Source organism: Oncorhynchus mykiss, chromosome 19, assembly GCF_057628025.1.
Source record: "Oncorhynchus mykiss isolate SJ-2025 chromosome 19, ASM5762802v1, whole genome shotgun sequence".
Classification (NCBI taxonomy): Eukaryota; Metazoa; Chordata; class Actinopteri; order Salmoniformes; family Salmonidae; genus Oncorhynchus; species Oncorhynchus mykiss.
In genome coordinates, this window is record NC_143040.1 from 52468470 (window position 1) to 52492060 (window position 23591).

The 23591-nt window shown below is 44.9% G+C and overlaps 1 protein-coding gene across 1 annotated transcript in view; it reads left to right on the forward strand.

Moving 5' to 3' along the window:
* Nucleotides 1-23591, forward strand: part of LOC110497931 (latent-transforming growth factor beta-binding protein 2) — a 157810-nt gene that overhangs the window by 114146 nt on the left and 20073 nt on the right. The window contains exons 10-28 of the mRNA XM_036954882.2: nt 5421-5543; nt 5652-5840; nt 7317-7703; nt 8354-8373; nt 8566-8602; nt 9113-9211; nt 10122-10247; nt 10741-10869; nt 11043-11162; nt 11482-11601; nt 15259-15381; nt 15567-15689; nt 15800-15925; nt 16037-16162; nt 16287-16412; nt 16510-16635; nt 18795-18920; nt 19822-19947; nt 20290-20409. Coding sequence (XP_036810777.2) covers nt 5421-5543; nt 5652-5840; nt 7317-7703; nt 8354-8373; nt 8566-8602; nt 9113-9211; nt 10122-10247; nt 10741-10869; nt 11043-11162; nt 11482-11601; nt 15259-15381; nt 15567-15689; nt 15800-15925; nt 16037-16162; nt 16287-16412; nt 16510-16635; nt 18795-18920; nt 19822-19947; nt 20290-20409 — 2472 coding nt within the window. The remainder of the gene's footprint in view (nt 1-5420; nt 5544-5651; nt 5841-7316; nt 7704-8353; nt 8374-8565; nt 8603-9112; nt 9212-10121; nt 10248-10740; nt 10870-11042; nt 11163-11481; nt 11602-15258; nt 15382-15566; nt 15690-15799; nt 15926-16036; nt 16163-16286; nt 16413-16509; nt 16636-18794; nt 18921-19821; nt 19948-20289; nt 20410-23591) is intronic.

Genomic DNA, 23591 nt, shown 5'->3' on the forward strand with positions numbered 1-23591 from the left:
GTTACACCAGCTCTGTCACGAGGAATGGACCAAAATGTACCTATCTTATTGTGGGAAGCTTGTGGAAGGCTACCCAAAACGTTTGAACCAAGTTACACAATTTAAAGGCAATGCTACCAAATACTAATTGAGTGTATGTAATCTTCTAATCCACTGGGAATGTGATGAAAGAAATAAAAGCTGAAATAAATCATTCTCTACTATTATTCTGACATTTCACATTCTTAAAATTAAGTGGTGATCCTAACTGACCTAAGACAGGGAAGTTTTACTAGGATTAAATGTCAGGAATTGTGAAAAACTGAGTTTAAATGTATTTGGCTAAGGTGTATGTTAACTTCCGACTTCAACTGTATCAGCAGCAAATAATTTGACCACACACCTTTGGGGTTGATACCATTTTCTTTTACGTTTTACTTTGTAAAAATAAGCTGTTATGGGACTGTTTTATTTGCTATCTCTATTACTAATCTAATGTATTGTAAGGGAAATGAAAGCATGCTATGTGTTGCAGTAGGCCTTTAGAGTAATGCAAAACATATCCTTGACTATCTAACTTAGTGATTGGGAAACAAACGATACCAGTCAGCCTGCGCAGCTGGTCCATCGAAACTATACCGAAACTAATTTCACACATAATAAGAGTTAGCCTATAGGCAAAATGAAATTGACAATCTGATGAGCATATTCTGCAGGTTCTATTACACTTACATTTGTCAAATAGCTCTCATAATTCAAGAATTTAGTTTAGTTTATTAATTCGACCATCTAAAAAATAACAAGCACACATAAAACTTGAAAAAGCAATACATGCACATGAGTAAAATCATGGAGGATAACACACAATAAAGTCTGGGACTGATTACCATTGTTCAATCATGGAGGATAACACAAAGTCTGGGACTTATTACCATTGCGGTCCTCTTGAGACGAGATGGCTAGGCAAGATCGAATACAGTTAAACACAGTATGGCATTGAGATAATAAAACATAAAAACAGAGAAGAAGAACATATATCTCCTCATTCCAGTTACATCATAGGGGTTATTCATATGGGCACAGAAGATATCAAACATATTTTTACTTTATTTTTAAAGCTGTCCAGAGAGGACGTCATTTTTATGGGCAGAGGCAACTCATTCCACTCTGAGGCTCCAGTATACAAGACAGTACCTTTCCCAGCATTACTCCTGAACCTGTATAAGCACACATCAGCAACACCTGATCTGGCATTAACCTTCCCTAGCACCTTATTGGCCATGCTCACACCTCCCAAGCTTCCATCAAGGATACATCCCAAGTAGCTAACAGAGGTTTTAGTAGTCAGCACCTCACCCCTTCACTCTGATTTCAGACGACCTACTCAATTTAGGTCTGGACCCAAAGTTCATTGCCTAAGTGCAGAGATAGCTTATTATCTCCAAGCCATTTGCCAATGTTAGTAAGCTCTGTGCTAAATATGCTCTCCAACATAGTTTTACTTTAGTGAGACACCAGAAGAGTAGAGTCATCGGCATAAAGGAAAAGTTGGCCAGAACAAGCGTCTTTCATATCGTTAATATACAGTAAAAACAGTAGAGGCCCAAGCGGTGCAGCTCTATTTCCAAATGTCACTTTTCCCAAGAATATCGGTGCTGCCCATGCATTCAACACATGACCACCCGCGCGGCAGCATTGGTCTGGCAACTAAGCAAAAACTAGTAGCATAATAAACGTACCAATTTAAATATGCTATTTTGTCGCCAATGGATCAATCAATCAATCAAATGTATTTATAAAGCCCTTTTTACATTAGCCGATGTCACAAAGTGCTATACAGAAACCCAGCCTAAAACGCCAAACAGCAAGCAATGCAGATGTAGAAGCACAGTGGCTAGAAAGGCAGTTTTTCCTAGACACCGTGAATGGGCAATGAACGGGCAATAGACACCAGATAGAAACTGATAATTGTGTATGTGACTTCATTGAACTGAATGATGAGGAGGGTGATTTAATTTAATTGATCTGAATGATGAGGGTGAAGAGGATGATTTAATTTAGAACAATAGTGTCATTTTGATGAAGAACTGTGGGTGGTCTAATTATTTTATTATGAAAGGCTGGACATGGTGTATAATTTCCCCTGGGAGAGTGAACTGAGTACAACATACAATGTGTGTAGTTCACAATGGCAAGCCGAACCAAACAAATGGACGCACTGACAGCATTGCAAATACTGCAGAATCTAGATGAGTTGGAGTCGGATGGAGGATCAGATATTGAGCTTGAAATCGACGTTGCTGATGAAGAGCCTTCATCTGATTCTGATGTTGATATCGAGCCTCTGCCTTCGATGCTGAGCGCCTCAGAAAAAAACAGAACAAAGCCAACTGAGACGGTGATCTCAACTGCCACGGTGAGACAGGAGTCTGGGAGCGATGGCACGGTGAGACAGGAGTCTGGGAGGGATGGCACGGTGAGACAGGAGTCTGGGAGGAATGGCACGGTGAGACAGGAGTCTGGGAGCGATGGCACGGTGAGACAGGAGTCTGGGAGCGATGGCACGATGAGACAAGAGTCTGGGAACGATGGCACAGTGAGACAGGAGTCTGGGAGCGATGGCACGGTGAGAGAGGAGTCTGGGAGAGATGGCATGGTGAGAGAGGAGTCTGGGAGCGATGGCACGGTGAGAGAGGAGTCTGGGAGGGATGGCACGGTGAGACAGGAGTCTGGGAGGGATGGCACGGTGAGAGAGGAGTCTGGGAGGGATGGCACGGTGAGAGAGGAGTCTGGGAGGGATGGCACGGTGAGACAGGAGTCTGGGAGCGATGGCACGGTGAGACAGGAGTCTGGGAGCGATGGCACGATGAGACAAGAGTCTGGGAACGATGGCACAGTGAGACAGGAGTCTGGGAGCGATGGCACGGTGAGAGAGGAGTCTGGGAGAGATGGCATGGTGAGAGAGGAGTCTGGGAGCGATGGCACGGTGAGAGAGGAGTCTGGGAGGGATGGCACGGTGAGACAGGAGTCTGGGAGGGATGGCACGGTGAGAGAGGAGTCTGGGAGGGATGGCACAGTGAGAGAGGAGTCTGGGAGGGATGGCACGGTGAGAGAGGAGTCTTGGAGGGATGGAACGGACGGACAGGAGTCTGGGAGCGATGGCACGGTGAGAGAGGAGTCTGGGAGAGATGGCATGGTGAGAGAGGAGTCTGGGAGCGATGGCACGGTGAGAGAGGAGTCTGGGAGGGATGGCACGGTGAGACAGGAGTCTGGGAGCGATGGCACGGTGAGACAGGAGTCTGGGAGGGATGGCGCGGTGAGACAGGAGTCTGGGAGCGATGGCACGGTGAGAGAGGAGTCTGGGAGAGATGGCATGGTGAGAGAGGAGTCTGGGAGCGATGGCACGGTGAGAGAGGAGTCTGGGAGGGATGGCACGGTGAGACAGGAGTCTGGGAGGGATGGCACGGTGAGAGAGGAGTCTGGGAGGGATGGCACGGTGAGAGAGGAGTCTGGGAGGGATGGCACGGTGAGAGAGGAGTCTTGGAGGGATGGAACGGTGAGACAGGAGTCTGGGAGCGATGGCACAGTGAGACAGGAGTCTGGGAGCGATGACACAGTGAGACAGGAGTCTGGGAGCGATGGCGCGGTGAGAGAGGAGTCTGGGAGGGATGGCACGGTGAGACAGGAGTCTGGGAGGGATGGCACGGTTTGGGTAGAACAGAGATGCACATGTTGCAGCACATCAGAGATCGTACTGTTGCTCATGCACACAGAAAAGGAATCAGTAGGTGGCCAATGTCTATGAACTGTAAGCATTTATTGCACTCTTGTATGTCCACGGGGCGTACGGCAGAAAGAGCACGGATGTGGATTCATTTTGGTCTGATTGGTATGGGTTGGACACAACCGCTTCAGAGAGATTGTGCGACACCTGCGGCAGGTGCACACGATACCATGCCCTTGAAAACTATGTGCAGTACAACCGATTTGTTTGTGGGGCTTACTCACACAAAGCCCCGAAGCTGTATGCTGATTGTGGACCCAAAGCATGAAGAGAAGATGAGATTAGTTTATGTGTAAGGGCATGGGTATAAGGGCACAATACAGGGTCCGATGCAATCAACAAATGACTGTTTTTATATCTTGTCATGAATATATTTCCACTGATATTCATTTATGCAATTCATCCTTTACAATTGTTCATGCAGTGGTGCTTTTGTTTAGGAATACAGCAAATCATTTTTAATTTCTACTTTATCAAAATAAGCTGTAACTGGACTTAATTAATTACTATATCTTTATTACTAATCAAATCTACAAATAAAGTTGATCAAATGGATTACACTGTAATGTTTTTATTGTGAAGGAAACGAAAATATGCTATAGGCCTACATTTTTTCTAGGACTTTGTATAATTATACTAAATATATTCTTGACTAACTATTGTTGTTATTTTTTATTTTATATATTTCCACGGCAACGTTCTCTAGCGGGTACTTATTGTCACACCTGCTTCCGCTCCCCCTCCCTGGCGCTCAAGGGCGCCAGGCTGCCCATCATTACGCACACCTGTCACCTTCTTTATGCGCATCAGTGCTTCATTGGACTCACCTGTACTCCTTCACGTTTTGATTGCCTTTCCTATATCTGTCTGTTCCTCTGTTTCATCCCCGTGTCAGTATTATTGTCATTATGTTTTTCATGTCCAGACACTATTCTGTCGTCTTCAATCATCTGTCCTTACACTTTTAGGCTGAAAGGTCAGGCAGTTCTAGGGCGTCTATCATTTGTCATCTAGGGCATCTATCACATGTCATCTAGGGCATCTATCATCTGTCATCTAGGGCATCTATCATCTGTCATCTAGGGCATCTATCACATGTCATCTAGGGCATCTATCACATGTCATCTAGGGCATCTATCATCTGTCATCTAGGGCATCTATCACATGTCATCTAGGGCATCTATCATATGTCATCTAGGGTATCTATCATGTCATCAAGGGCATCTATCATGTGTCATCTAGGGCATCTATCACATGTCATCACTTGCCAGTAGCTAATGGTTTTGATTACTTACATATTACTACTTGGGCATATCTCAATGTGTGATGATGACAAATGATTAACTTCCTCCATCTTCTCTACCTGTCAGAAACGTTGTAGAATACAACACATTTTTGTGTATGGGAGTCTGTAATAAATGTAGACTTAGGATGAGAGTAAGTAACTTATTCTTATACATGGAGATGTGTAATTGGATATGAGATCATTATTACATAATGAAATAGTTTTTTTTTTTTTTTTGCCATCCTGACACCAAAAACATTGCCTCGATGCCTTGTTATAACCCAACAATCAGATACTGTACTATTTATTTGATGTATTTGTTGAACCTTTTTTAACTAGGCAAGTCTGCCATGGTGTGTTTTCTTCTCCTAGACATCAACGAGTGCCTGATGAATGGGATCTGTAAGAACGCTGAGTGTCTGAATACCAGAGGAAGCTACAGATGCACCTGTAAACTAGGCTACATGCTGGACCCTGCCAGGAGCCACTGTGTCTGTGAGTACTCCTACTGTCTGTTGCTATGACTGATGGCCTGTCTGTCATATGGTCTTTCCTTGGTGTGTGAAGTCTGTCTGATGAAGGTGTATATGTTTTTTCGGACAGCGGACAAGGCTGTGTCGGACCAGAGGGGGATGTGTTACCGCTCAGCATCAGCAGGGGCCTGCTCTCTGCCTCTCACCCAGCACATCACCAAACAGATCTGCTGCTGCAGCCGTGTGGGCAAGGCCTGGGGCACGGCCTGGGGCACGGTCTGGGGCACGGCCTGCGAGAGGTGCCCTCTGCCAGACACAGGTACCCACACACACACAGATCCTACTTCTACCACTCTGTCTATTGCGCTCTTTTTCTCTAGTACATGTGGTGGAGATGGCCACTCCAACCTCGATGAACTGGTCAAATACTTTGATTACACTAGGTGAACATTTGTTGGCTGGGTCGGATTTTAAAGGTGGTATGAAATGTGTGATCTTAATGAAAACATACGTGCTACTCAACACAACAGTCGTTCAGGCTTCACTCACCGTATTATGCTGGCTGTCTTGGCCCGCCAGTCATGTAATGCAGTTCAAAGAAAACCCTAAATGTTTAATGTGGAATAAGCTCAAAACAACAGAACCTTCATATGTCAAAGCTGCATAATATTAAAATAGTGGAAGTCAATCTTGTATCACACAGGTTCTTGGAGGTAAATGACAGTAATAGTCCAGCTAGCAATCCCCCCCCCCCCCCCCCTCCTTCGAAAAGAGAGTCAGGCCAAATGAAACATGGAAAATGGTTTTTATCCTATTTTATACTTGCAGATTTTATCTTCAAAGTCAGAGAAAATAACATTATTTAGAGTGGTGCCTGTTTGGGTGAGTGATTCATGGAGGTTGTCACAGATCAGCAGATATTTGAGAGCCAGACCAGACCTCCATGGTGCTCTGCCAGACTAGTACTCTACTCTGTGGCTCTGTGTGCAGATATAGTCCACATACAGCCTGAGTACCCTGAGTCAGACACTGGCTGTTGTATGACCTGACAATCTGTTAGATCCATGTTGAACACAGAGAATCCCGACTCATTATTAGTAGTCTGGTAACAGGAGCACGTTGACTTCACATCATGTCAGACTTAAGGCTCTGATGTGTATACAGCCACAAACCCCCAGCTCCATCCGCATTATAGACATCAGTCAGGAGACTATCATCATAGCCACACTTCCTGCATTTAACCACAATGCTATCAATATTAGAGATTCTCCGTCCTTTATAACATTCCCCTCTGTTCCAGGGGCCTCTGTTCCAGGTCAGACAGGGGACAATACTGTTTAACTGTAATAGATTTACCCCTGCTGAAGTCTGTTGGGCTCCAACACAAAGAGATGCAATCACCCTCCTTTTACCTCTTCAGTCAGTCTTCTACTGCCCAGAGTTCAAAGGTCAGATATGTTATATGATCCTCTACTTCCCCCTTGGCACTGCCCTGAGTGTCTGACACATCCAAATCCACCCTGTGATATCCTCTCTGACGGCTGTCACTGCCCTGGCAGCTCCCTCCCTGGCCATGGCTGAAAACCAATCCCCTTCACAGAGGAGAGACTACAGTATGGCATACTGTACATAATGGTATTACACGGATGGCTTATGGTATTGCTGCGAACACCAGACAGAAATGCGATCCATAATTACTGTCTGGCAGTGTTTTATGTTAGCTCAGGAGCCCAAGGGGGGAATATGGCCTTATGATGTTTTCTATGGTTCTTTGTTTGCCCCTGTACGCCTGCAGACCATTTCAAGGAGATCTGTCCCGCTGGCCACGGCTACACATACTCGCGCTCCGATGTGCAGATCTCCCTGAGACAGCTGGAGGAAGAGGAGCTGAGGAGGACAGTTGTTTCCTGGGAGGCCCAGAACCCTAGTGACCCCCAACTGCCCCAGCAGCCAGCTCAGCCCCCGCAGCAGCTGCCCCACGTCCCACTGACCCCACAGATCCCACAATACCCCCACCATCCACAGCACCCCCAAGAGCTCCCACAGCACTCCCACCATCCAGAGCACCCCCAGACACCTCAGAACCCTCAGTATCCTCACACTGTACAACAACCCCAGAACCCTCTCCATCCAGACCCAGACACACAGCATCCTGCTGAGGAGACCCACAGCCAGCCACAAGGTGAGAACAATGATAATATTATACATACTTTGTGGCGTTTGTGTCGACCACTGATAATATTATTTCTACAACACACTAAAATGGATTTAAAGTTGCAAGGTTACACAATGGAAACCCTTTTAGTAGACAAGGATAAAGTAGCTATTTACACAGATGAAAACATCAACAGGATGTATTTTATCCACAAATATCGCTTTATCCTCATCTACTAAATATCAAACAGTATTTGCTTCCTCTATCTGTCAGAATACACCTCCCTTAAGCGTTTGAGCAGAGGACTTAATCCACACAGGTCAAACATCTGCGACCTCTGGATCTTCTGTGAAACATTCTTCTGATTTGCAGTTATGAGATCGTTTATCGCCATGGCCCGAGAAAAATGATTCATAGATTGTGTCTTAATTATCTAAGATACCTATTCTCCCTTCTTTTTTCCATGGACTGTAGTGTACATTATTATCAGAGTCCAGGTCTTCTCCCCGGCTTAAGGGATAAATGTTTTATTGGAAACAAAGACCTTAAGATGGCTTCTAAACAGTAAAATGCCCGATGAGAACATAGATTGATATCTCAATGGTTAAATGTGATAATGCAAACAGAATGTCAGCTTTCTCTATTGATAAAACGGCCTCTTCTCTGTCTCCTAACAGATGTGGAAATATTGAACCCGGTGAGTTCCTCTTCCTGGAAAAAAGCACATGCTTTTGAAATGTTTATTGTAGAAAAAGCTTCCAGCATCTCTCAGCTGTAAGACACATATGGTATTAGGTCTTTCCATACAACATATGAAGAACATATTTGAGTTTGATGGTTATGACGCGTCTTAAAACCCAATTATAAGCTATTCTTGCTTATTCCACAGTCTCCTGTTGCGACAGACTCACCATTGAAGTACTCAGGTAATTTATCTAATTTCCAATTCATCAAAGAACCTTGTCACAATGGTGTCATATTCATAACTCATAATGCCGGTTTCAGCCTGTCATTTACTGTGGTGTTTTTACACAGTGGTCCTGTAGGTCATGGTGCATTGATAAAGCAAATGAGCGCGGTTTTACCATGCAGTAAGGCACGTGGGGTCCTGATCCATTTTCTATAAATCGCTCACACACAGCACACAGCAGAGGCAGCCTGCCCCGGTACTCCCCTGCCAATGAAATTGATAAAGTATATAGGTTGAGTTGATCTATGAGTCCCGCTGATGTCTTTTATTGTGCCGTTTTTATCCAGCAGAAAGGGCATATTTCATCTTTACATCCCTGCCATGCTACCGTAGGATGACCTTGTGAGTGATTGTCATGACATTGCCGGTTGGAAAAGCAGATACTATATCAGTGTCTCTCTCTCTCTCTTTCCCTCTCCCTCCCTCTCTCTCCGTCTCTCTCCCTCCCCCCAACTCTCTCCAGTAGATGTGGTAGAGAAAGTCACTCCTGACTCTCCCGTCAACCTGGGGCCTGAGTCTGAGGGCCAGCGTACAGCCTCCATCATCGTGGCCACTCAGGTCACAGGTGAGAGTCATGGTCACAGTACACTGCATGGCCACGCCACTTCAATGAAATTACGTTGAACCAACGTGGAATAGATGTTGATTTGACATCACTGTGCCTTTGACATCCACTGATTTTACGTTAGTAACAGTACATTAAGAGATGCAGTTTTATTTTGATTTGATGGGGTGAACAGTCTACTCATAATTCTCCCCAATAACTATTTAAATGACGACTTGCAAGTAAACTTTATTCTTTCTAGATACAGATGGGATCTCAGTGAATTTGTGAGTTGTGTCCAACAGGCCTGTTTGATAGACATTTCTGAGGGCTGACCTGTAGTTTAGCAAGGGTCTCTTAGTGGACCCTCTCCTCCAAGCCAACTCGGCTTCAGGCTTCCGAGTAGCACAGAGGGTGAGAAACCAGAGAGAGGGCGAGAAACCAGAGAGAGTGTGCCTTTTGGAAGAGATAAATGGACTGGACAGCTGCCAGGCGCTGGGCCTGCATGAAAAGAAGAGAGAGAAGACTGTGTGTTAGTGACTCGCGGTCATCCTATGGAGAGGGTCAGAGCTCTGAGCCAAACCCAGTAGCCCACCCTAAGCTTGTGCTTACAAGAACCACTTTGGACTGAAACAAACAACGACAAGTCCAATGACAGGCTTAACAGTGCGTTGCCCTTCTTCTCGTTCTGACCCTTAATGAGCACCTGCCCCCTCTTACAACACTACACCAACCTGTCCTCCCATCCAAGGCTCCACCATAAAACAACCTGAACGTTTCCATGGAGAATAACATGTGGTGGACGTGTGAATTAGGAAGAGTTGTGTACAAAGGGTTACCCAATAGGATCGGACGAACACGGCATGTCTATGTACTGAGGTATTGTCTTGAATGTTTACACAGGTTACTCAGTGTCAGTATCTCCTCACAGATATTGACAAGTGCGCCATCACTCCAACCATATGTGGCCATGGGCTGTGCGTGCCAGTGCAGACAGGCTACACCTGCTACTGTGACCCCGGCTACAAGCTGAGCGCGCTCCAGACCAACTGCATCGGTAAGACGGGAAGAGGCGGGCGGATAAAGGGGGCTTCTCCGAGGGTTCTGTCAGCTCTCCATATCATTGTCTCAACACGAGCTTCGCTGTTCACACCACATACTATACAAGCACAGAGGCCTTGAGAAATCAAGAGCCAAGTGAAAGCAATCCCTGTGTTTATGTTGACCCGTTATGCGATGCCTGACAACACGGTCGGAGTGATCCAGAGAGCTGCCACGGAGCTTTAATCCGTTACCTCACTCTGCAGTCGCCGTCCAAGCCCTGCTCTGGGCCATCACGAAGGAATGCCTGCACTGTGGAGGGGCTCCAGAGTGAAGGGTTGGAAAGTGCAAGGTCTTCAGTGGTGAAATGTAACTGAAATGTAACACTCTGGCCTCTCCTCCCACTCCACTCTCTCTCTCGCTCTCTCTCTCTCTCTCTCTCTCTCTCTCTCTCTCTCCCTCTCCCTCTCCCTCTCTCTCTCTCTCTCTCTCATATTATTTTTCTCCAGATGTGAATGAGTGTGAGGAAGACCCTTGTGGAGGGAAGGGCCGTTGTGTGAACACCTTTGGCTCCTACACTTGCCACTGCTACAGCGGCTACAGCAAGGTCATCACCCAGAACAGGAAGTTCTGCCATGGTAAGAGGAGGAGGCAAAGCATGCTGGGTGCTGTAGTTTTAGCTGTAGTTTTCCTGCTCTCATACCAGAATAGAACTGGTAAGGACAAATTCAGACAAGCAATGTTCCTCTAAGCCAGATTTGTAGAACAAGTCTTCTTTGTTACTCTGACTTGTTCGGGTGATTTTGTGCAGATATAAATGAGTGTGACATGGCCAACAAGTGCCAGGATGGGGACTGTTTCAACACAGAGGGATCTTACTCCTGTGAATGCAAGAGTGGCTACGCCAAGTCCTGGAGGGGACAGTGTGAAGGTGAGTCCAGCACAGAGACAGATAGGCTTAACACTCTGAACTAACAGAACATCACACTGCAGCTTGGCCAGCGGTGTTTATTGACTGCCCTGGGTTCCTGTCCAATCCAGCCACAGAACAGCCATTGTTGTATTTTCCTTAGTTCTGTGCCAGGGGAAAAACAATGTAGAGACTTTAAATTGGAGGCCGTACCAGAGAGGGGCTGTGTGCATGGGTATTGGTCTGTGTGTGTGTAAATGCAGACTGGATCCAGCTTATCGAAGGCTTGTTTTAATGGTATTTCCTCACCTCCCCTCTCCCTCCCCTGTTCCCTGGCCAGATGTGGATGAGTGCCGGGACCCCCACTCATGCCCCAGTGGAAGGTGTGTCAACGCCCCAGGCTCCTTCCAGTGCCAGGCTTGTGGCCCCGGGTTCAAGGCTGCCAGAGGGAGATGTCTGGGTAAGAGTGGCCTCCAAAGGCCATGCCTGGAAATGAACTGGGTTTCCCTCTTAAACTTCTTTATGATTGGATAATATTCCCCCAGCCTGCCTGGCACATTTTACGTGAGCAAAGCTTGCTGTTGGTAACACCAGAAATGACAAATAAGACGTCATCAGTGCAACAGTGAATGGTCTTAAGGACGTGTTGACAGGCCTGATACTCTACAGTTTGCCTTCAAATTGGACACAGCTGAATTAGATTTTTCACTAGTGTTTTAGCTCAAAAGTCTGGAATCATTGAGGATTCTAGAATAATTATCTCAGGGCTTGAGTGAGTGACTCCTCGACTAGGTCCTCTAATCTCACGTTTTAATTGTTTATTTTTTTACACTTCACATACAAACTTATACATATAACAACAACTTACAGACACACACAAACAATGACTACATCTTATCTGCCCTGACCCGCATGCTCACTCCCCCGTCCCTCATTATCGTTTGCCACTTGGCCTTAAATTGTAGCAATTCGTTTTTTCCCGGTTGCCAATGGTATTTCAATAATAAATAGTTAGATTTTTCCATTGTGTCAATGATGGCGGATTGATTGACTTCCAAGATTTTAGTATATGTTTTTTTCAAGATGAGTGATAAGAAGAAAATCCTCCTGCCCATTGGGTCTCACTACACCCCCATATGCCATGTCTTGAAATATGCAGACAGATGGATTCAAAGTAAGTTTACATTGTAATACAGTACTTCTGACAGCCAACTTTCTAGCTCGGCCCACAACTTCCAAGACTTAATAGCATTCCAAGAAAGCATGGATTATTGAGTCATTATTCGTTTTACACTTGAGACATGACTCTGCCTGAAGGATTTGTGAATTTTGTCTCTTGTATAAAAAATTCTATACATTAGTTTAAACTGGATTAAGCATAAATAACTGTAATTTCATTAGTTATGCTCCAACTTTCCCTCCATCTTGTGCCAACATCAGTTCTTTTTAAGTCTTGGTTCCAATAGTTTATATTTTTTTCTAGGAGATTGTCAGTTGGATATGCTCTCTGCAAGGTTTTATATATCTTACCTATCATATGAACATCCATTTCTGACTCAAATAAGATTCCCTCAAGGTTGCTTTGATGTCCAAAAGTGATATGCCTCTTTTAAGTTGCATGTTTTTAAAACAATCTACATTGGTCAGTCCAAAATGTCTTTTTAATTCTGCCATGGAAATACATGTACTGTTTATGGTTTCTATGCCTTTATGTTTCTATGGTTTCTAAGGCTTAATATTGGATGTTGTATTTTCAGGGGACTACCACATCACCCCAACCACAGTGCAGAGTAGCAGTAGAGGCCTGGTGGGCCTTGAGTGATGGCAGTGAGTTAGTGACACCTAGGCTAGGTCCTCCACTCTCTCACTCTTTCCCTTCCAGTGGCTCCATTATTTGTGTAATATCTGCCCCTCCTGCTCTCCCCACCTATCCCTAGCCCCCGGGGCCAGACCCATATTGTTTAAACACATCGCCTTGTTATTGCTGATCTTTTCATATCATCTGCTGCTGTAAAAGATTGTTTATAATACTTCATTTTGGGAGAGTCAAAATATTTTCCCTTGGCCTCAGCCTTAAACAAACAGCCTATTATTTTTTGAATGGCTCTGGCCACTGCAGTGGAGTCCGGAGTGAGGACTGAGTGAGGACTGAGTGAGGACTGAGTGAGGACTGAGATATATGGAGGGGTTAATATTACCCCACTGTTAAAATGCCCTGTCAGACAAACAGGGCTGTGGTTATTCACCTATAGCCCTGCCTCTGTTACACTATAAAACCTCTGAGGGTTTATACAGCTCCAATACACAGTCCATGACACACTATACAAGGTCTGTAGCATGCTGAAGGAGCCAACAACACAGCGTAGCAACCCCGCTAACCTCGAGGTGCTCATGTTACATAAGAGGCACTCCTGGCTGGTATTGCGTCATCTTCTCCCTCTCGCCACTACCATCCCCACTCATCAAGAAAAGGGTTGAATATTTGAGCTTCTGAGGTGATTCATTTGTCAAATTCAAGTTCTCCCAGTCAGTGGTGTAAAGTACTTAAGTAAAAATACTTTAAAGTACTACTTAAGTCGTTTTTTGGGATATCTGTACTTTACTTTACTAAAATTGTGCTATTTGGTTTGCTTAATATAAGGAATTTTCAATTATTTGTACATTTACTTTTGATACTTAAGTAAATGTAATACCAAATACTTGTAGGCTTTTACTCAAGTAGGATTTAACTGGGTGACTTTCACTTTTACTTGAGTCATTTTCCATTAAGGTATCTTTTAATCAAGTATGAAAATGGAGTACTTTTCCCCCACTGCTTCCAGTCTGAACTCACATGTGAAAGGTGAACGTAATGTTCAGTCAGTTTTTGACATTTCTAAAATGTCTTCCCAATGATTCCTATGACTAAACAAGGCTGGAGCTTACCTCATGGGTTCTTTGATTACTTCAATCTGATTCCCTTCAAAGAAAGTACTACATTAGCTCCACTGTTGTCTGCTAAGAGGTCTTTAAACACATACAATCAATCCTCTCATAGCGTTCTATGTTATGATGTGGAGTATAACTAGCTGCTGAGAGGCACTTCCTCTGGAAATGAGGTGGAACACAGGAGTTAAATAAACCCCCACTAAAAGGACCAGCAACAGGCTAATATCCACATGGTGAAGAAACTCAACTCAACCAGGGACCATGTATGCAAGCAGCAAGTGTGTTCCCCATGTTTGTTTCCAGCATCTGCCTTAGTCAATTGCCTGTACACTCTTTACACTCTTAGAAAACCTAAAAGGGTTCTTTGACTGTCCCCATAGAGAACCCTTTTTGGTGCCAGGAACCCTTTTGAGTTCTATGTAGAAGCCTTTCCACAGAGAGTTCTACATGGAACCCAAAACGTTGAACCTGGAACCAAAAATGGTTCTCTTATGGGGACAGAACCAAAGAAACCTTATGGAATCCTTTTTTCTAAGAGCGTAGGACAGTAGTTGGAATCCAATTGGCTGCGTAAATGGATAAGCTTAGTTGGTTGTGCGATAGAGAGAACAGCTCCAGCCCCATGTCAGACATATCGTAGAGGACTGAGAGATGCCAGGAGATTGCAGAAACAACGTTTTGGGCCGTACTGACAGACGTCTGGCTAGAGCCACCGCAGGCAAGGCAAGGCACACACAAAGCCCTGCCTGTGTTCCACTGGATGTTTTCAGCGCTGTAGCCGTCTGTTTCTACTGTCTCATTCACCTCACATTAAAGCTGCCTGCACAGCTGTGTGGAGAGAGTTCAACTCTGCCCACTCACACACACACACATCTCCATGCTCGATCCACACACGAGATAGAACCGTCTGGCACATGCTTAGATCCATGAAATACAGTTTTTGATTTATGCCTTTTGGAGTCTACTTTAAAACAATATTTTTGCATGAATGTTTCTACACAAATAAAGTGTTTCTTCCGTTATCCTGTGTATTGACTTAGAGCGTGAAGTGGAACATATTAAGGCAGGACAATAGATAACGACAAACATTCACGGTAACAGTGTATTCCTACTGATCATGTCATGGGTTGTGGGTGTTTTTGATACCTGTCATGGTGACCTTAATGTTATTGACCTGTCTCGCCCTCAGACGTAAACGAGTGTTTGGACCAATCGGTGTGCTTCCATGGTAGGTGTGTCAACTCCGAGGGCTCTTACAGCTGTAACTGTTACCAAGGATACCAGGCCTCTTTGGACAACAACAGTTGTCAAGGTACTTGTTTGTGAGAACAGTCACACATACATTTCCCAGGTTTGGTCTTAAAGTGACAGTTCTCTGAATGGGCAATAGTGCTACTGAAGAAGCCTTAGAGGTCCAGGGGCTTTCAATAAATGTTGTTAACCGTGAGGAGCAGTGGTGGTTTAACGAGGTCCTCCTCCACACTGTCTTTTCTCCAGATATGGATGAGTGTCTGCTCCCTGGTGCCTGCCTCCATGGCAGGTGTGTCAATCTGGATGGCTCCCACAGGTGCAGCTGTAACCCTGGTTACCAAACCACTCCTGACAGCAGGGCCTGTGAAGGTCTGTAAAGGATTAGATGTGTGAAATATGACTCTTCACGGTATAACGCAGCTCTCTTTGAGCCCTGAGCTCTCTGTGGCTTTTTTAATGCCTCATCATTGTTTTATTAGATGTCGATGAGTGTGCTACTCCTAATGTGTGCCCCGGGGGAATTTGCACTAATACCGAAGGTTCCTACTCATGCAAGAACTGCAGCCCGGGATTCCAGCGATCAGCTGATGGACAGAGATGTGAAGGTACTGTATGTAACCTGTACAACATTTAGTGTTTCAGTCAATGGTATAACTACCATGTCAGATAGTGTGTAGCAACCTACTTTACATTCTTAATCCCTGTCCTTGTTCCAGATGTGGATGAGTGCTCCCAAGCAGACATGTGTCTAGGAGGGGTATGTGCCAACACAGAGGGCTCCTTCACCTGCACCAGCTGTAAGGACGGATACCGGGTTTCCCAGGACAGGCAGAGGTGTGAGGGTGAGTGCAGTCAAAGCCTTCCCCAGCTGGCACATTCACCCACGCCTTCTAAGACTTGCCCTTTGCGTGTATCAACTGTATCAATAGTAGATATTGTCTGTGCTTGTCTGCGTGTCTCCTCCAGATATTGATGAGTGCCAGTCTGGGTCTGTGTGTGCTAACGGAATCTGTCTGAACTCTGAGGGCTCCTACTCCTGCATCACCTGTCCCTCAGGCTACAGCGTCTCCCTTGATGGAGAGCTTTGTGAAGGTTTGTCCATCCTCCCTGAAACCACATCTAATGGTCTGTCCTGAAGGAGTTGTATGTTACCGACCAGTCTGAGTTTGTTTGTTACTTATTGGAACAGATATTGATGAGTGTGCGCTGCCCACTACGTGCCCCAAGGGAACATGCACCAACACAGAGGGTTCTTTCATCTGCACCACCTGCAGGCCAGGCTACAGAGTGACTGAGGATGGGCTGGAGTGTGAAGGTGTGTTATGGTATGCTGTTTAAGGATGTTAGGTTCTGCCCTCGGCCCTGCGTGTGTCAGACGTAAGAGAGGGTGCCAGGAACACCCCACTGGGCCCTGTGTGAGTCCAGCCAGGCCTCTCTCTCACACATTGCCTGTTTTAACAGCAGGCTCAGGTTGTCTGTAAATGGCATCAGGTGTGACGACTTGGACACAAAGCCCCTCTCCTGAGCTAAAGATCCCAAAATACTCCTCCCAGACATCACATCATAACTGGGTCCTGGATCCCTCTCCCTCTGGCACCATGTGTTCGAAAGAATGAGCCATAGGCCTCAAATATAACACAGTGAAGTCAGCCTGTCCCACTGATAGATCAGCTGGAGAGATAGATGTGTTGACAGTGGAACTTTATGCCATATCATTTATAAATTGATCAAAATGATTACATGTGGCACACTGTCATGTCTTCCACCAGGCCTGCTGACCTCTGCGACAGCTCAGGGATGTACAGTGCCTTGCGAAAGTATTCGGCCCCCTTGAACTTTGCGACCTTTTGCCACATTTCAGACTTCAAACATAAAGATATAAAACTGTATTTTTTTGTGAAGAATCAACAACAAGTGGGACACAATCATGAAGTGGAACGACCTATTATTGGATATTTCAAACTTTTTTAACAAATCAAAAACTGAAAAATTGGGCGTGCAAATTTATTCAGCCCCCTTAAGTTAATACTTTGTAGCGCCACCTTTTGCTGCGATTACAGCTGTAAGTCGCTTGGGGTATGTCTCTATCAGTTTTGCACATCGAGAGACTGAATTTTTTCCCATTCCTCCTTGCAAAACAGCTCGAGCTCAGTGAGATTGGATGGAGAGCATTTGTGAACAGCAGTTTTCAGTTCTTTCCACAGATTCTCGATTGGATTCAGGTCTGGACTTTGACTTGGCCATTCTAACACCTGGATATGTTTATTTTTGAACCATTCCATTGTAGATTTTGCTTTATGTTTTGGATCATTTTCTTGTTGGAAGACAAATCTCCGTCCCAGTCTCAGGTCTTTTGCAGACTCCATCAGGTTTTCTTCCAGAATGGTCCTGTATTTGGCTCCATCCATCTTCCCATCAATTTAACCATCTTCCCTGTCCCTGCTGAAGAAAAGCAGGCCCAAACCATGATGCTGCCACCACCATGTTTGACAGTGGGCATGGTGTGTTCAGGGTGATGAGCTGTGTTGCTTTTACGCCAAACATAACGTTTGGCATTGTTGCCAAAAAGTTTCATTTTGGTTTCATCTGACCAGCGCACCTTCTTCCACATGTTTGGTGTGTCTCCCAGGTGGCTTGTGGCAAACTTTAAACAACACTTTTTATGGATATCTTTAAGAAATGGCTTTCTTCTTGCCACTCTTCCATAAAGGCCAGATTTGTGCAATATACGACAGATTGTTGTCCTATGGACAGAGTCTCCCACCTCAGCTGTAGATCTCTGCAGTTCATCCAGAGTGATCATGGGCCTCTTGGCTGCATCTCTGATCAGTCTTCTCCTTGTATGAGCTGAAAGTTTAGAGGGACGGCCAGGTCTTGGTAGATTTGCAGTGGTCTGATACTCCTTCCATTTCAATATTATCGCTTGCACAGTGCTCCTTGGGATGTTTAAAGCTTGGGAAATCTTTTTGTATCCAAATCCGGCTTTAAACTTCTTCACAACAGTATCTCGGACCTGCCTGGTGTGTTCCTTGTTCTTCATGATGCTCTCTGCGCTTTTAACGGACCTCTGAGACTATCACAGTGCAGGTGCATTTATACGGAGACTTGATTACACACAGGTGGATTGTATTTATAATCATTAGTCATTTAGGTCAACATTGGATCATTCAGAGATCCTCACTGAACCTCTGGAGAGAGTTTGCTGCACTGAAAGTAAAGGGGCTGAATAATTTTGCACGCCCAATTTTTCAGTTTTTGATTTGTTAAAAAAGTTTGAAATATCCAATAAATGTCGTTCCACTTCATGATTGTGTCCCACTTGTTGTTGATTCTTCACAAAAAAATACTGTTTTATATCTTTATGTTTGAAGCCTGAAATGTGGCAAAAGGTCGCAAAGTTCAAGGGGGCCGAATACTTTCACAAGGCACTGTAGTTAACAGGGCTTCTCTCTGTCTCTCTGTCCTGTTGTTCAGATGTGGATGAGTGCTTGGTGGCTAACGTGTGCCCAGGCCAGCTGTGTAGGAACAGTCCCGGATCTTTCTCCTGCAGGAGCTGTGGGACTGGCTTTACCCTGTCTGAGGACGGCTCCCACTGTATGGGTAAGACTGCCTAACTAACCTCTGGAAAACACTTACCCCCACCCTCCCCTTCTTCTCCCCAAGAGGAAGACTACAGATCCAGTCCGTTATTATTCAATGTTATTTAATGGAAGGGTGGATCGAGACCAGGACGAAGATATCCTTTTTGAAATGTTTTGCTCTGGGAAAATCCTGAAAACAAGTTCAATTCAGATTTTGATTGGGTTTTAATGGATGTCTCCATGCCAGGATTAACGGCCTAATTTGAAATTAAACCGACCTCTGCCCTGCTCGTATGTAGTCGGCACACACTGTGGAACTCCTCTTTTGACCCACAGGCAAACAGAGCCATTTCAATCACTTAACAATGGAATGCACTATTTTCCCAATATTAAATATAATCTGTACCAGAGCAAGGAATTTTCAATGATCACATAACAGAGAGCCAGGGAGTGTTTGTTGATACAGTAATTATACCCAACCTGTAATAGCTTGCTGTTTTGGAATCGATGCCTGTCCTGCATACTTAGCCTGTCTCTCCATCCTTTTTAATAAAGCACTGTCAGTGCAAACTAATAAAGGAGGCTTTGCTTACTGTATGTGCAGACTGACTCCTTGCATTCAGCCATTAGTCATGTTATCAGGCCAGAGACTCTGAGAGGCTGTCTCCTTGCATTCAGCCATTAGTCATGTTATCAGGCCAGAGACTCTGAGAGGCTGTCTCCTTGCATTCAGCCATTAGTCATGTTATCAGGCCAGAGACTCTGAGAGGCTGTCTCCTTGCATTCAGCCATTAGTCATGTTATCAGGCCAGAGACTCTGAGAGGCTGTCTCCTAGAACTGATAGGCTAGATCTGACCTCACTCATGTTATGATGATCTCTCTCTCAATCTCTCTCCTTCTCTCTCTCTCTCTCCTTCAGACATAAACGAGTGCCTGTCCATGGGGGTCTGTCCCATGGGCGTTTGCAACAACACAGAGGGCTCTTACTCCTGTATGACCTGTGACCTTGGCTACACGCTGGCGCCCAATAAGCTCTCCTGTGAAGGTACACATTTTTTTACGAGGGACTAAACTCTAATGTCCCTTCACTCATGCTGGAAGTTCTCCTCTTATGCTGATGATTTATTTCCAGTCAGTCACAGCTCTGCATGGTAGACCAACACTGATATGTGTCGTCATAATTCCCTGAAGTCAATTCTGAAAATGATGTATATTCTTGTGGGAGGTTGTAACACTTTCCTCAAAGTTTTGGCCACATTATTTGGAGGATAAACTGAGAACCCACTTGGATTAATAGCCAATGATCTGCCATCTGTGGTGTGAATGTGTCACGCTACATTAGACTGTATGGTATGTGTGTTTCCCCTCCGTGTCCCCTCCCCGGCAGACATCAATGAGTGTGAGGACAGCGGTCTGTGTCTGGGAGGACAGTGCACCAACAGCCCCGGCTCCTACAGCTGCTCCTGTCCCCCGGGTCTGGAGCTGGTGGATGGGACGTCCTGTAGAGGTACACACACAAACACATCAAAAGTGGAATTCTAGGATCCCAACACAACCACAGAGACAAATACAGTGCCTTCAGAAAGTATTCATGCCCCTTGACTTATTCCATTTTTTTGTGTTATAGCCTGAATTCACAGTGGATTACGTACATTTTTTTCACCCATCTGCACACAATACCCCATAATGACAAAGTGAAAACATGTTTTTAGAAATGTTGGCAAATTTATTGATAATTAAGTACAGAAATCTTATTTACATAAGTATTCACACCCCTTTGTTATGACACTCCAAATTAAGCTCAGGTGCATCCAATTTCCTTTGATCATCCTTGGGATTTCACTTCAACTTGATTGGAGTCCACCTGTGGCCAATTCAATTGTTTGGACATTATTTAGAAAGAAACATACCTGTCTATAAGGTCCCACAGTTGATACTGAATGTCAGAGCAGAAACTATACCATGAACTCCAAGGAACTGTCCGTAGATCTCCGAGGTAGAATCGTGATGAAGCATATACAGTATCTGGGGAAGGGTATACATCAATTTCTAGAGTGTTTCAAGTTTCCAAGCGCACCGTGGTCTCCATCATTGGCAAATTAAAAAAATATGGAACTACCAAGACTCTGCCTAGAGCTGGCCGTCCAAACTGAACAAGAAGGACCCTGGTCAGGAAGGTGACCAAGAACCCAATGACCACTCTGACAGAACTACAGAGTTCCTTGAGATGGGAGAACCTGCCAGAAGCACAAGTCTCTACAGCACTTTACCAATCTGGGCTTTATGAGAGAGTGACCAGACAGCGTCAGGGACTGGGAGACTGGTAAGGATAGAGGGAACAATGAATGGAGCAAAATACAGACAAATCTTTGACGAGAACCTGCTTCAGAGTGCAAATGACTTTAGACTGGGGCGAAGATTTAAGTTCCAACAGGACAATGACCCCAGGCATACAACCAAAGCAACGCTGGAATGGCTTCAGAACAAGAATGTGAAAGTCCTTGAGTGGCCTAACCAAAGCCCAGACTTGAATCCGTTTTAAAAATCAGTGGAAAGACTTGAAGATTGCTCTTCACCGCCGATCCCCATCTAACTTAACAGAACTTGAGAAACTCTGCAAGGAAGAATGGAAGAAAATCCCCAAATCCAGAAGTGCAACGCTGATAGACATACCCAAGGTGACTCAGAGCTGTAATCACCCCCAAAGGTGCTTCTACAAAGTATTGACTCAGATGTATGAATACTTATGTAAATGTGACATTTCTATATTTCATTTAATAAATTTGCAAAAATGTCTAAACATGTTCTCACTGTCATTATGGGGTATTGTGTGTAGATGGGTGAATTCAGGCTGTAGCGCAACAAAATGTGGAATAGCCAAGGGGTATGAATACTTTCTGAAGGCACTGTAAGTACAATGAAAAGGCTCTTTATTGCTGATCTTAAGTAGCATTAGTTGATTGATTCTGTTTTAAATTAAGCGCCCAGTTAAACGTTTAAGGAGGCTAGGAGTTAGGACTGCGGTATAGCCTGAATTTAACATTGAGCCCAGAGGAAAAACTAACAGCTGCAGAGTTACTTCACTCACACAGAGCATTGGTTTACATTCGTGCAGGGTTGCCCACCGTACGTGGCTTCGTTGAGGGATGTGGCGTTGAAACTGTGTTCCCCAACAACTCTGGTGGGGAACCTCCCAGTGGCTGTGTACAGTACTTAGGCTGCACTCACATACTCTGGAACAAACACTTTCCTTTAGATGGTGCTTCTGTGAGCGTTGTACAGGTGAGTATGTAGAACTGGGACATTTTCAGTTTCAAGGAATTGTGTACAGATCCTTGCGACATGGGACCGTGCATTATCATGCTGAAACATGAGGTGATGGCGACGGATGAGTGGGACTACATTGGACCTCAGGATCTCGTCATTTCCATTAATAAAATGGAATTATGTTCGTTGTCCGTAGCTTATGCCTGCCCATATCATAACCCCACCTCCATCATGGGGCACTCTGTTTACAACGTTGACATCAGTAAACCATTCGCCCACATGACACCGTACACGTGGTCTGCGGTTGTGAGTCCTGTTGGATGTACTGCCAAATTCTCTAAAATGGCATTGGTGGCTGCTTATGATAGAGAAATTAACATTAAATTCTCTGGCAACATCTCTGGTGAACATTCCTGCAGTCAGCATGCCAATTGTGCACTCCTTCAAAACTTGAGACATCTGTGGCATTGTGTTTGGTGTCAAAACTGCATATTTTAGAGTGGTATTTTATTGTCCCCAGTACAAGGTCCACCTGTGTAATGATCATGCTGTTTAATCAGCTTCTTGATATTCCACACCTGTCAGGTGGATGGATTATCTTCACAAAGGAGAAATGCTCACTAACAAGGATGTAAACACATTTGTGCACAGAATTTGAGATAAATAAGCTTTTTGTGCATATGAAAAATGTAGGGGATCTTTTATTTCAGCTCATGAAACATGGGACCAACACTTTACATGTTGCGTTCAGCAAGAGTCAGTATCATTTGTGACACACCCATCCTCTCTCTGGGGATGTCCTTAGTGTGTATCAGTCATGTGGATTTGGAGGAAATGGGACAGTTAAATCTCCTGTTCAGCTGCGGATGAGTGTCAGTCTAGGGTGATCAGTGGAGAAGGGGACTGTCTGAACACAGATGGTTCCTACCTCTGCATCTGTCCCTATGGATGCACCACAGAGGGAAACGGCTTCCAAGATGAGCGAGAACAAGCTATAATGCTAGGATTATAACTAACTACCAACTGGTTTGAATGCATTACCACAATTAGCACGAGCCACAAGTTCCTCCTGTCTGGGTAAGGACAGACAGTGCATGCAGAGGGCAGCTTGTACTCCCTGATCCTGTCTCTCTCTGGGCTGACCCCTTTCCCCCTTGCTCTCCCCACAGCTCCAGCTCCAGTTAGGCAGCAGGGATCAAACCCAGCCATTTTTTCTAATAGGCTATTGCCAGACATCAACAGTCTCACTGCTCCTCCTCTTTCACCTCCAATTGACCAGGTTTTATGTCATTCCAGCCGCACCCATTGCCCTGGTCACACCAGAGAGAGAAATGCTGCTCCTGACTGTTGGCCAGAGCACTAGCTAGCCTTTCACTGGAACTTTCTGGAGCATTAGCTGTCAAAATACAGAGGAATGGAGCA